The sequence below is a fragment of the Sceloporus occidentalis genome, unplaced genomic scaffold, assembly GCF_023333645.1.
Source record: "Sceloporus occidentalis isolate IW3139 unplaced genomic scaffold, rSceOcc1.0.p SCAF_3, whole genome shotgun sequence".
NCBI classification, from domain to species: Eukaryota; Metazoa; Chordata; class Lepidosauria; order Squamata; family Phrynosomatidae; genus Sceloporus; species Sceloporus occidentalis.
This window is the reverse complement of record NW_028316983.1, coordinates 195116073-195129519: the sequence shown is the minus strand read 5'-3', so window position 1 is coordinate 195129519 and position 13447 is coordinate 195116073. Positions and strand designations below refer to the sequence as shown.

Genomic DNA, 13447 nt, shown 5'->3' with positions numbered 1-13447 from the left:
AGAGGCATTTGGAGGAAGTGCATCTGAGGAAGTGCAAATGCACCTGAGGAAGTACACCTGCTGCCAATTTCTTTTGAGTTTATCACACTGGGGCTAATTTTGGCATTCAAGAGGGATCAAAGCGCACTTAGAGCATCCTGCAAATAAAGCGAAAACATTTCAAAAGAGGAAGAATCCAGTTTGAGGCTCCAGTTGGGCCACCCTGGCTCAGGATCCCTAAGCAAAATCTCTCTACAGGCCGATTCCATGAACTCGCATGGCTCTATTGTCAAATCCTACAATTCCCAGGATCCCTTAGCACTGAGCCAGGGTAGCCAAAGTGGCCTCAAACCAGATTCTTCCTCCCACGATGGGACCCTGGTTTACCTTCTGGCTGGCTGGCTCCTGAGGGGAAAGAGCTGGGGAACTTAGGGCAAGGGAAGGGGAATCCTGGCCCAGGGGAAGGAGGCACCTGCTCCCCTCCAAGGCAGGGCTGCAGCCTAGGGCTCCCACTCAAGCTCCAAGAGGCAGTCATGACAGGTCCTAAGCTAATGGTGCTGTTAGCTGATCCGAGGGAGGAAGGCGGGGGGGGGGAGCGGGGCGAGGCTAGACCAGGAGGGGTCTCCATGGAAACGCTCCCCTGGCAGCCCCTCCCCTTCCCCCACCCACCTGGGAAAGCTCCTCTTCCTCCTCCTTCCTCTTCCTCCCCTGCGCCACCTTTGCTGTCGCCTGCGCGCCCCACAGCAGCATCCCGGCGGGCATCCCTAAATGGGACAATCCTGTCCGTCATGTCGTCTCCACAGAAACTTTTGTCCCGCTGGCCAATCAGAGGAGGGGAAAGCTGGGGTGGGCGGGAGGGGGGTCGCGAGGCAGAGAGAGAGAGAGAGGAGTAGGGAGGGAGGGGGGAGGTCGCTCGGAGGCGCCCTGGCTCGCGCTCTTGGCTGTCAGTCCCGTTTTCTGCGCCGCCAGAGAGCCTTCTTTCCAGTCAGGAGAGGAAGAGGAAGAGGAAGGCGGGGAGGGACTGAGGCAAGGGGGGGAGAGCCCATTGCCCAGGGCCTGCCTGCCTTCCAAAAGTGCCCAAAGCATCCCCTTCTCTCTCTCCTCAGGGTGGCTTTGGGATGGAGCCACTGGCCGCCGGAGGAGGAGGAGGAGGAGGCAAGGCCCGCCCCTCCTGCCTCCCTCCCTCCCCAGTGAGGAGGCGGCATTGGAGGCTGGGGGGGGGGGAAGGGGGCGCGGCGAGCCAGGGCTGGACGGGTCCAGGAGCCATGAGAAGCAGCGAGGAGGAGGAGGAGGAGGAGGAGGCGGAGGCGGAGGCGCGCCGAGGAGGGAGCGGGGCTGGGCTGGCCGGGCGTCGGCAAGGCAGGAGGAGGAGGAGATGGGGGAGCTCCCTTCCCTCAGCGGCCGGGAGTGAGGCAGGGATGGAGCAGCGCCACTCCGCCTCTGCTCCCCGAGAAGAGCTAGGGCTTGGGGCGCCCAGGAGGACGAGGAGGAGGAGGAGGAGGAGCAGGTCTCCAGTCTGCAGAGGGGGCTGAGGACTGTGGCCACGGGAGGGAAGGAGGGAGAAGCAGCAGCAGCAGGAGCCTGGCGCCCGGTTGGGAAGGGAGGGTCCCGGCCTGGGCAGGGGCTCCGCTCTCCCCGCATCCCGCCGCCGCCGCCGCCGCCGAACTTGGTCCCTCGGATGGAGGAGAAGGAGCCCCGTCGTCGTCATCCCAGCCTCATCCTCATCCTGCTCTGGCCTCCGTCCCTTTGCTGCCCGGCGTCCTCCTTTGGGTCCCAAGAGGAATGAATGGGAGACGAGAGGGAAGCTGGTGTTTCAAGAAAATTCAAAAATAAAGACTAAAGACCAGACAAGGCCCCTCTGCCCTCCCACCAAATAAAATAACACCCCCCCCCACCAAAAAAAAAGCATTGGCCGGCCGAGATTGCGCTCTGAGGCAGGCGGGCGGGGGGAGAACTTTCCATCCCACTCCGAGCTCCAGCCCCAGGAAGGGAAGGGAAGGCAGGAGGAGGGAGGGAGGGAGGGTGGCTTCGGGGGGCTGGGGAAGCCAGGAGGCCAGGGAGCCCTTCAGCGCCTTCCCTCTGCTGCCCAGAAAGAGAAAAACGAGGGGGAGAAAGAGCAAGGAGGGGAGGCGGCAGCAGCCATCGAGGGAGCCGGCTTCAGGGCGAAGAAGAAGCGGGGTCTTCCAGGACAGAGAGACCGAGGGAGGCGGGCGAGGGTTGGCTGGCTGCTGGCTGGCTGGCTGGCTGGGGGTGGAGGGTGGGCTCTGCTCTACTCTGCTCTCCCCCGCCGCCCCAACATGCACCATCCAGGCTGAAGCGGATGCCCAAGGAAGACGGATCCCGACTCCATGATATTTCACCTCCCTCCTTTTCCCCTGCGAGAAGAAGCCAAGGGCTCGGTGCCATCAAAAAGGCAAAGCCTCGGAGGAGGGAGAGAGAGGATGCCGGAGATCCTGGGACAGGATTCCCGGGGAAAAGAAAGCTCCTCCTGATCTCTTCGCCGGGATCAAGTTGGGGGATCTAGAAAAGGATCGGGACGGCTCTCTTGAAAGGGCTGCCAAGCCCCTCATCCCTCCACTCCCAAGGAGGAGGAGGAGGAGGAGGAGAAGAAGGGGGACACCCCCCACTAACCCAAGATCCCCTTCTATAGTGAGATCCTCCTCCTTGGGTCCTTTTTTATGTCTGGAGGTGGAGGAGACTGCCCTTCTCCATGAGCCCCGGGCTGAACAGGTGCCTCCAAGGCGTGGGTCCCTTTTAGGCTGTGGGTTTTGGGGGCTCTCTCTCCGAGGATGGAGCCCGGCGACCGGGACATGTACCGCCAGTTCCAAGACTGGTGCCTCCGGACTTACGGCGACTCCGGCAAAACCAAGACGGTGACCCGCAAGAAATACGAGCGGATCGTCCAGCTCCTCCACAACGGCGCCGAGGGCAGCGCCACGGATAACGCCAAATTCAAATTCTGGGTCAAATCCAAAGGCTTCCAGCTGGGCAACGAGGACGGAGGAGGAGGAGGAGGAGGAGGAGGAGGGAAGCAAGTGCTCTACGTGCCAGTCAAGACCACGGTGAGGAGGAGGAGGAGGAGGAGGAGGAGGAGGAAAGGGTGGTCGGCCTCCAGATCTGGGGACAAGGGGGACTACTACAGATGGGTCACTTGCATCCCTCGTTGGCTCTGGCGGGGGGGGGAGGGAACCAGAGGCAACCAGAGGGTGCAAGTGCCCCATCTATGCCTCAGCCTGGCACCATCTCTGCTCCTGCCCTTTGTGATCCTCCCCCTCCCCCGTTGCTACCACCCAGACACCACCGATCCCCCTTCCTTCCTTTTGTGAGAAGAAAACAAACAAACCCCTCTCCCTTTGCTCTGTGTGCCTTGGAGGGGGAGATCGGGTCTGTCCTTTGGCCCCCCTTCCAGCCTTGCCCCACCGCCCCCTTGCTAGACAATTGCCAATCGATGTCCAGCGAACCCTTCTGGGCACAAAGGTCGTGGGGGGAGGTTGTGGTGGTGGTGGTTCTTGGGGGGGAGGGGGGTTGCCCTGCCAAGCCACCCCACCCACCTACCCCCAGCATCTTTTATTGTTCGCCCCCCACCAGAGGAGGGGGAGAGGGACCTGGCTCTCGCCTGGCTGACTGCAGAAAGGCGAGGGCAGGGTGAGGAGCCACAAAGAGAGCCAGAGGCGGGGTGATGGGGAGGAGGATGGGGGGATGGCGCACATGACCCAATGGAAGGGACTGGGCTCTCTCTCTCTCTCTCTCTCTCTCTCTCTCTCTCTCTCTCTCTCTCTCGCTGTGGTTGCTGCCTCCCCCTCTCTCTCCGAGGCTTTCTCTCTCTCTCAGTGGAGGACAGCCCCAGGAATAGCAGGAGCCTTTCCCAAGGGCTGAGAGAAGCAAAAGCTTCAGCTCTTTTCAGGAGGAGTGGCAGGGATGCTGTTGTCCTGGTTGGTGGTGCTGGGAGATCCTGGTGGCAGGAGCTCAAGAAGGTCCTGGTTTAGAAGCTGGGAAGCGTGGCTTGCGAGGAGGTGTGCCCTTTCGGTTTGTTTGCTTTTAAAAAACTCCCTTGGCATGTCTTGCTTTCAGTGCTTGACCCTTGGCTGTGGATTGTGGGCATTTGTGATATGTGTATGTATGTATAGTATGTGTGTGTGTGTGTGTGTATACACACACACACACACACACATATATATACCTTTAGCTTTTGGGTTTGATGCAACACATGTAGGTTGTTGGAGCAGTTTCCTTCTTATCTAGGGACAACGTTTTAAAAGCATATATATATATATATATATATATATATATATATATATATATATATGGTGGCACGTACTGTATGTAGACAATAAAAGAAGAGTTTTAAAAGGAAGACATCTATTTCATGGTCAACATAACATGCCACTGAATAAAAGAAGAGTTTTAAGAGAAAGATATACAGTATGTATTTAGCAGTCTGTATGTTGGCAACCAAAGAAGAGTCTTAAAAGAGAGACATATATTTAGTGGTATGTATGTTGACAATCAAAGAAGAGTTTTAAAAGAAGGACATATATTTATTGGCATGTATGTTGACCCAATAAAAGAAGAGTGTGAAAAGTAGCATCTATGTTTAATGGTATGTACATTGTAAGGGGAAATGCTTGGATTCTATGTGCTGTTGACTTAGTGATAAACATACTTTTGTCTGCCTATATATTGTTGTTCATGAAACAAAGTATATTTATACATTTTGTAATATATGATTTTGTAAGTGGTTTAAAGTGTGAAGTTAGGTTAAAAAAAGATAATTCTTATAAGAATTATTTTATTTTTGTTGATGTTAAGATTTCACCTTGTGACTGAAGCATGGTATGTTACTTCAAAAAAGTTTTGTAGAGAGCCATCCACTAACTGCTGCTTCTGTGTAAATCTATTTATTTCCGTCATGTGTTACATCTACTATAAACCTTTGTGACCACAATATTTAATCTAGGTTCAAGTCATAATTCCCAGACATTTTGTATTTTTCATTCACTTTTCTCCATTCACGGCATGGTTTTTAAAGACCTGTGGACATCCTTCTTTATCTGTTATAGTAACTTTCTTTGTACTGTACATTCAGAGTACAGGTAAATATCTGATTTTGAAAGATGATACAATTACATGGTAGCCTAAGGGAAAATCAGGTTTCTTTCAATGAGATAAAGTGATACAGGTTGAGTCTCTCTTATGCGGAATTCCAAAATATTCCAAAAACCAAAACATTATTTGTCAGTTGCTGTGATAGTGACAGCTTTGCCTTCTGACAGTTCAGTGTGCACAAACTTTCAAGCACAAAATTATTTTTTAAATATTGTATAAATTTACCTTCAGGCTATGTGTATAAGGTGAATATGAAACATAGATGAATTTTGTGTTTAGACTAGGGTCCCATCTCCAAGATAGCTCATTATGTATGCAGGGGTAGGCAACCTACGGCCCGCGGGCCAGATCTGGCCCGGCGAGGCCTTGGGACCGGCCCCAGCCTGGTCCTGCCGCCGATTGCTGCCCCCACCGCAGCTTCCACGCCGCTCCGGGTGCCATTTTGAGTTCGGCCCCCCAGTTGTCTGAGGGACAGCAACCCGGCCCCCGGCTCAAAAGGTTGCCTACCCCTATGTATTTGCAAATACACGTGTTTAAAAATCCAAACTCTAAAATATTTCTGATCCCAAGCATTTTGGATAAGGGAGACTCCACCTGTATTCTGAAATGCTTACATTAACTGATTTCGTATTTTATGCCAACCCTGAAAGGGTCTGCATATCCCTCCCCCCCCCCCCCCCATATATATGTATATGCCTTTTTCTGTCACTTTTCTGTGGCTAGAGACATTACTATTTGAAAAAAGTGTACAAGTATATATTTTTAAAACTGATTTTTTTTTAAAAAAAACTTGTGTATCTGCATGCGTATGACTTCAGGTTGCTTGTTGACTTATGATGACTCCATGAATTTTATTGAATATTCATAGGCAAGCAATACTCAGAGGTGGTTTTGCCAGTTCCTTCCTCTGAAATATAGTTTATAGCACTTGGTTTTCGTTGGTGGCTTTCAGTCTATGTACTAATCAGGGCTGACTCTGCTTAGTTTCCAAAATCAGATGGCATCTGGTGCCTTTATGGTATTTAGACCCTCAAAAATAAACAAATACCCCCATGTATATATGGACATTGGATGCAACCTGTTTCTCAGTTTAGAAAGCCTTTTCCGCAGATAAGTGTATATCAGTTTCCAGCCAGAATCTTAGAAGGATCAGTATTGTAACAAAGTAATCATGACAAACTTAATAACATAATCATTAAATTTTTTATCAGAGTTCATATGCTGTTATCATATATTCATATGCTGTTTTCAGTGTCTGTTCGGTGTAAATAAGCATGCGGTTGTACATAACTGTGCACTGGATGATAATCAACAAGCATTATTCTGTGCTAGTATACAATGCTTCTATAGACAGATAGGTAGATAGACAGAAGTGTGTGTGTGTGTGTGTGTGTGTGTGTATAGTATACACGTAGGCCTGAATCCTATTAGGCCAAAGTAAAATAGACCCATTGAATCAACTGCTTCAGCTAGTCATGACTGATTTGAGTTGCACTGATTTCAGGTGATATGCCTCTAACATAACTAATGGGCTGTATACACAGACCCTAAGGGACGGTATAACGCTACCCTTTTCCTAGCCAGATCAAGGCCTAGCATGCTGTGGCCCTGAGCTGCTGTTTCCAGAGTGCAAAAAGGAGCTGCAAAAAGCTGCAGCGCCATGGCTATATGGCGCTTTGTCATACAGACTCAGTGCCGGAGGAGCACCGTGATGCCGCACACCATGTGGAGTAGCGCATGGCATCCCGGCGCCCTGGGGGGCATAGCTAGGGTGTGCATCATGTGGACACGATGCCCCGACTCCACCCCCAGGCCAGCCTTAATGGCCGGTCTGAAGAGCCCCTTTCCTAACTAAATATGGATCCAACCCTCTATATGTAAATGTTTCATTTCTTAAATCTCTTCTATGACATAAACTTGAATCAGCTTGCAGAGAAGCGTCTGCACCACAGCTACCTCAAACTTCATATTCTGATCACAAGATGCAATAATTGTTTAAGAATAACTTCCAACTCAGTCTGAATTCTATTCAGTATTCAAAGAGGGAGGGAGAAAAGAGAGTCTCTTTTCAAACTGAGCCACACTCAGTAACATGCACTGCAAATAAGTGGGTGGTTTAGGTCCTTCCTTAAAAGAAGTGGGATGACATTGGCCATGCTGCAGTGCTGAGGAGTGGAATGGGGTCTGGGACAAGGTCCAGGGTCACATCTTTCCCCAGATTTAGCAAAATATATTTAAAAAGTATAGCCACTGTCTGGACTGTTGTTATACCAAATCATATTTTGTAATGTACAGTATTTCTCCCCACTGTCCAAGCCGCCCAGAGGTCTGAGACATCCCCTGTGCTCCCTCTTCTTGGCCCAGCCAGTGGCTGGCTTTGAAGGGAATCTCAATGTTACACTGAAATTAGAATATATGTGATTACATTAAACTTGATACATCGGCACCATGGACAGATCCTTTAGCCTGTTTCTTAGCAACTCAGCATCTCATTCAGTTGTAGAAATCAACAGTAGCCACATAAGAGTTTAATCACATGGGATCACTCCTGGTTAAACTGGCCCTTTTGGTTGCTGCATGCACTAGCCCTGATCATGTTATCAGCCATTTCCCCTGTTACAGTGTTTATATCCAATAACCTTCAACCTGTGTAATCAAAAACTTTCATACCTCAGCAAAAGTAACTTCAAGTAAAAGATAGCTCAATGTAAACCACTCACTATTGATAATTCTCCCCAGTAGAGGCCTACCCATAGGGCTAATGAGATACATAAAAGAACAATTTTAAGTCCGAAACCATTGACTTGAGGGGCGGGGGGAGAGCAAACCATCATCACTGTCCAGAATTAGTTTTTCCTTGAAGCTGTAAGGTTTGTTGCTTAGCTTTGCTGTCAGCCAGAGATTTGCTCCTGAAGGTTCTGTAATCCACTGCTGCTGGTAATTAGACATCATTACTGCTGCATTAAAGGGAAAGAGAGAAGGGGAGAGGACAGGCTGAGGCTAATTAACTACTTGATTTTAATGAAAGAAAGAGAGACTGATAGCAGGTGGGAGTTTGCTCCAGAACAGACTATACAAGCAACACAGACTTCATTGAAGCAAAGGTAACTTGCCGGCTTACAGCAGCAGTATTCTTGTCTGTTTATTAAATGGCTTGGTCAAATATTTTATCTTGTGCTGCTGAAAGATCTTTAGAAAGAGCTAAAGATCACAAGGCCACTTTAAATTTAAACAGCATGAAGAGGAAAGGGAATATTTAGGCTTGTTGAATGTAGATTTATTTCAGTATCCCTGTCTTCTAGAGAGCAAATAGGAGCAAACTGGTCGTTCTCTGTGGTGCAGGATATGCACTCCTGGTCACCAGGCAACAACATTCTGCAATACAGCCATTTTAGGTCTACAGTGGGACAACATGCAGTGGAGTATGTATATGTACATTGTACAGTATATCTGTTACACTACCCTCTGTAATCTTTCATTACACCTAAGCAGTACTTTATTGGAACAGTTAAGTTATGCTTTTATGTAAAAGTGTTGGACAGACAAATAATCCAAAGGGCTGGCAATAATTAGGTTCTCAGAGTCACTTCACTTCACTTCACATCACCATTACCATGGATCTCAGAACAGGAGAAGATCAAGCCCCTCCCAAGACTAGGCTGGATGGAGCTGACCTCCCTACACCCCCCCCCTCATGATCAAGCAAAACCAATCCCCCCAAACTCTTGCAGGTGGCCTAGGAGTTATCCATCAGAAGTATGCTAGCTCATCAAGTAGAAACAAGACTAATGCAGCTAGTTGAGCCCTTGTAGGATTAACTTTCTCTCCTATGTACATTTACTTGGGAGAAAATGCCACTCAACACATGAAGGAGACTGAGCAGACACTGTGGTTGTAAGAATTTGTAGTAAAGGCTGATTGAATGAAAATGGAATGAAACATGTACAGTAATTTGCTCTCCCCAGCTGTTCCATGAATTTGAGATCCCATATTACAGGAAGAAATAGTTTATTCTGCCTTCAGGGTGCTAGGGATCATCAAGAGTCTTTTTTCACTTATTATTATTTTACTGAATAAAAACTAAGTAGAACTGATGTGAAAGTATGTTGCTGTTAACTGCCTTTGACTCGACCCCAACTCTTGGTGACCCTGTGGAGGAGACAACTCCAAGACCCCTTGTCCTCCACTGCTTTGCTTAGGTCCTGTAAAGTCATACCTATGACCTCCTTGACTGAGTCTATCCCTCTGTTATACAGTCATCTCCTCTTTCTATTATTCTCCATCTTTCCTAGCATTCTTTTCTTATGAATCATGCCTTTTCGTGATGTGACCATAGTACAACAGCCTCAGTTTGAACATCTTATTTCCAGAGAGATTTCAGGTTTGATCTGTTCAAGGACCCATTTGTTTTTCTTTTTTGGCTGTCCACAGTATCCTCAGCACTCTTCTCCAGCACCACATCTCAAATGAGTTGGCTTTCTTTTCATCTGCTTTCTTCACTGTCCAGTTCTCACATATGTATGTGATGATGGGGAATACAATGGCTTGGATGATTCTAATTTTAATGATCAGTTGTATATCTTTACTCTTTAGGATCCTATCTTATTCTTTCATTGCTGCCCTTCCCATTCCTAGTTTTCTTCTTATTTCTTGACTGCAGTCTCCATTCTGATCAATGTTTGATCTAAGCTATAGGAACTTTTTAACTCTTTCTGTTTCTACATTGACTAGTTTGAATTTATGCAGTCCGTGGTCATTATTTTTGTTTTCCTTATGTTCAGTATTAAGCTGTCTTTGCACTTTCTTGTTTGACCTTCTACAATTTTTCTGAGTGTATAATATTTTCTGCTAGTAGTATGGCATAAAAACACACTGTGTATCCTTAGGAAAGCTACACTCTCTCATCCTCAGAGGATGGCAATGGCAACCCCTCCCCCCTGCAGAAACTTGCCAAGAAAGCCCTGTGATAGGTTCACCTTAGGTCACTATAAGTCAGAAAAGACTTGAAGGCAGACAACAGAAGTGTGGTGTTAGCTGCATATTTTAGATTGTTGATACAGCGCACCCTCGGCTTACGCAGAGATCCATTCTGGACCCTCCTGCGTAAGCCAAATTCTGTGCATGCTCATGTGGTAGTGCGGCAGCACACACATGCACCATGGGCACATGCTCTTGCACCCCGCGCGCTCCCGCACAGTTTTCGACATATGGTCAAAGCTGCATATGACGTGGGTGCACTGTACTTATTTTCACTCCTTTTCCTTCTGAGTCTTAGCCTGCTCTTCGTATGATATTTTCTGTACACAAGTTGAACAAATAGGATAATAGAATGTACTCTTGCCTGACTACTTTGCTAATTGGGAGCCATTCTGTTTCTCCATGTTCTGTTCCAACAGTAGCCTCTTGTCCTGCTATCACATGTGGTGGCACTATCATGTCCTTCTGAGCCATCCAGAGTTTTTAATGATCTATACAGTCAAAGATTTTGTTATAGTCTATAAAACACATGCTGATTTTCTTTTGGAATTCCCTGGTGTTCTCCATTAGCCATCATATGTTTGCAATGTGGTCCCTAGTGCCTCTTCCTTTCGTGAACCCCGCTTGTACCGCTGGGATTTCTCTCTCCATGTATGATTGGAGTCTACACTGCAGACTTCTGAGCAAATTTTGCTTGTGTAGGAAATTAGTGCTATGATCCTATAGTTGCTGCAATCTTTTATGCCTCTTTTTTGTGTGGATGGGATGTTCAGTGGACCCTTGTTATACGCTGGTGTTTGGTTCCAAAATCCCCCATGAAAAACAAAATCTGTGGATGCTTAAATCCCATTAAATATAATGACATAGCAAAATGGTGTCCCTTATACAAAATGGAAAATCAAGGTTTGATATTTGAAATGTATACCTTTTTTTTGAACATTTTCAAACCGTGTATGCTTGAATCCGTGTATAACAAATCCATGTATAAGAAGGGCCGACTGTATATTGATTGTTTCCAGCCTGTTGGCCCCCATTTTGTTTCCCATATTTGTTGACATATATTAGTTAGTACTAGAGTTGATTCCATCTACAGTACATACAGTAGCCATTTTTAAACACTTTATCAATGGTGGAAAAAGTCTGGCCTGTGAGCCAGACAGCTCTTCAATTTTTTTCTATGTTTTCCTCTGGGGCTTTGCCCATCCTCTGAGGCTGAGCAACTGTGACTCGCCCAGGGTCATCCACACTGCATTTGCACTGCAGCTGTAATCCAGTTTGACACCACTTTAACTGCCATGGCTCCATGTGAAGGAATTCTGAGAACTGTAGTTTGTAACCCCGCTCTGGTGCCACAACAATCTACAATTCCCAGAATTCCATAGCATTGAGCCATGGCAGTTAAAGTGGTATCAAACTGAATTATTTCTACAGCCTCAGTGGATTTTCATGCCCAAGCGAGAATTTGAAGCCTGGTCTCCAGAGTCATAGCCCAGTGCTGAAACCACTAAACCACTCTGGCTCTCATATAAAGGCTTCATATTAAGAAGGAATCCAAGTATAGGGCTGCAATTTTTCTTCCTTTTTGGGTCTGTTTATAGGTTTTCTTTAGGTAGGATTTGCAGGACTTTTCCCAGACAGCATCTTTTGTTACTTTTTGTTCTAGACTAGGACAGAAACTGAACCCTTTGTCTTATATTCCCCAGAAAATGATATACAGAGCTATACTGCCTCTGATACTAGAGGTAACATATAGCCATCTTAGCAGCTATTGCTGTCCCTAACCACCATAAATTTATGAAATTCTCTTTTATAGCTGTCCAAGTTGCCAGCCATCTCTACATCTTGAGGGAGTGAATTCCACAGTTTAGCTGTGTGCTATGTGAATTAGCAATTCCTTTTATCTGTACTGATATGCCTGCCATTCAGTTTCACTAGTACCTTTAGGGCATTTAGCATCCGGTATTGAGAGGAACCATGACAAAATCTAATCACGCTGTTTAGGATTGCAGTTGGCCAACCATACCATGCTTTAGGATAACCTATTCATTCCTATAAGCCATGGGTGGGTAACAGATTTATAGAACTAATGGGGATTATTTGGACCCATTTTCTGCCTTGGGACAACAAAAAGAAAAATGCTATAAACAGAGCATTCCCTTCACCTACATTTTCAGGTTTATTCCCAACTTTTATGATTACTGAGTATGCTCAACACTCACTGAACTTTGCAAGGGGGATGCCACTTCTGCAGAGCTCAGAGTTCTGCAGGATATTTTGTTGGCACACACCATCTGAGTTAGCAGTAGTGGGAGTAATAATGCCCCTGAAGCATGGAGATTCCATTTATAACAGTTATGGCTAAAGCCATTGATCGATCTGCCTTTCACAAATCTCTCTAAAACCCATCTATACAAGAGACCATCTCAACATCATGACAATGGTTTCCACAAGTTAATAGTGTGTTGTGTGAAGTACTTCTTTTGTTTGTGCTGGCATTATTACTGTCAATCCATTTCATTGTGCGCCTTCAGGTTCTAGTGCTTTAAGAGGCAGAGAATAACGTATCTCTATTGTCTTTGAACCACTCACAACATTATAAACCTGTTATATCCCCTTTGATCACCTGTTTTCTAACTAAAAGCCCCAAGCTCTTAGCTTCTCCCTGTTATGAACATTCCACTCCTTCTTCTGATAATTTCAGTTGTTCTTCTCTGTACCCTTTCCAGCTCTTACATGTTTGCTTTAGGATGGGTAAGAATTTGGAATTTAGGATAGGGAAGAATTCCATCCAGAATTTGGAATAGTATTCTAAATATGGGTGTATAGTACTTGTATAGAAATGCACTAGAGTATTCACTGTTTTTTTCTTTAGTCCTTTTCTTAGCAATTTCTGATGCAAAATGGATTTTTGCTTCTTCTGTTGCCACAGTATGTCCAAAGTGACATGTTGGTCTGTGGCCCAAGAGGTATTTTTTGAAGTTGTTATAAGCAGTTTAGACCCAAGATGTATATATGCAAATGTGCTTATTATCATTTGTCCCAATGTGAATCAATTTACAATTAACTTACATTGCATCCCCTGTCACCAAGGGTGCTTCCTGCTGGAAGGTTTCTAATGCTACAAGTTAAAAGGCATTGCAGGATTACCTCTTTTTCTCTCCTTAATGTATTTTCTGTACAATGAAAAAAGATGGAGGAAGCAATGGGAGAACACACCAATGGAAGACATTGTTCACTGGACCCCCTGTAAAATTCTGTGAATGGGACAGAATGATTGACCAATAAAAAAACCTAATCAGAAAGCACCTCAAATCTTCAGGAATAATTTTGGCATTCTTAACAATTACTGTGGAATTTTTACATCTTGAATAAATTAGTGTTTATT

General features: G+C 46.4%; 1 protein-coding gene across 3 annotated transcripts in view; it reads left to right on the top strand.

The window, feature by feature from the left end:
* The first annotated feature begins 2023 nt into the window (after positions 1 to 2023).
* Positions 2024 to 13447, top strand: part of NOL4 (nucleolar protein 4) — a 192735-nt gene continuing 181311 nt past the window's right edge. For 2 of the 3 annotated variants that reach the window (XM_089517247.1, XM_089517246.1), the window contains exon 1: positions 2024 to 3041. In XM_089517247.1, coding sequence (XP_089373373.1) covers positions 2769 to 3041 — 273 coding nt within the window. In that variant the 5' untranslated portion in view covers positions 2024 to 2768. Of the gene's footprint in view, positions 3042 to 3837; positions 3993 to 13447 lie in introns of those variants that run through there. The other variant, XM_089517248.1, reaches the window with a different exon arrangement.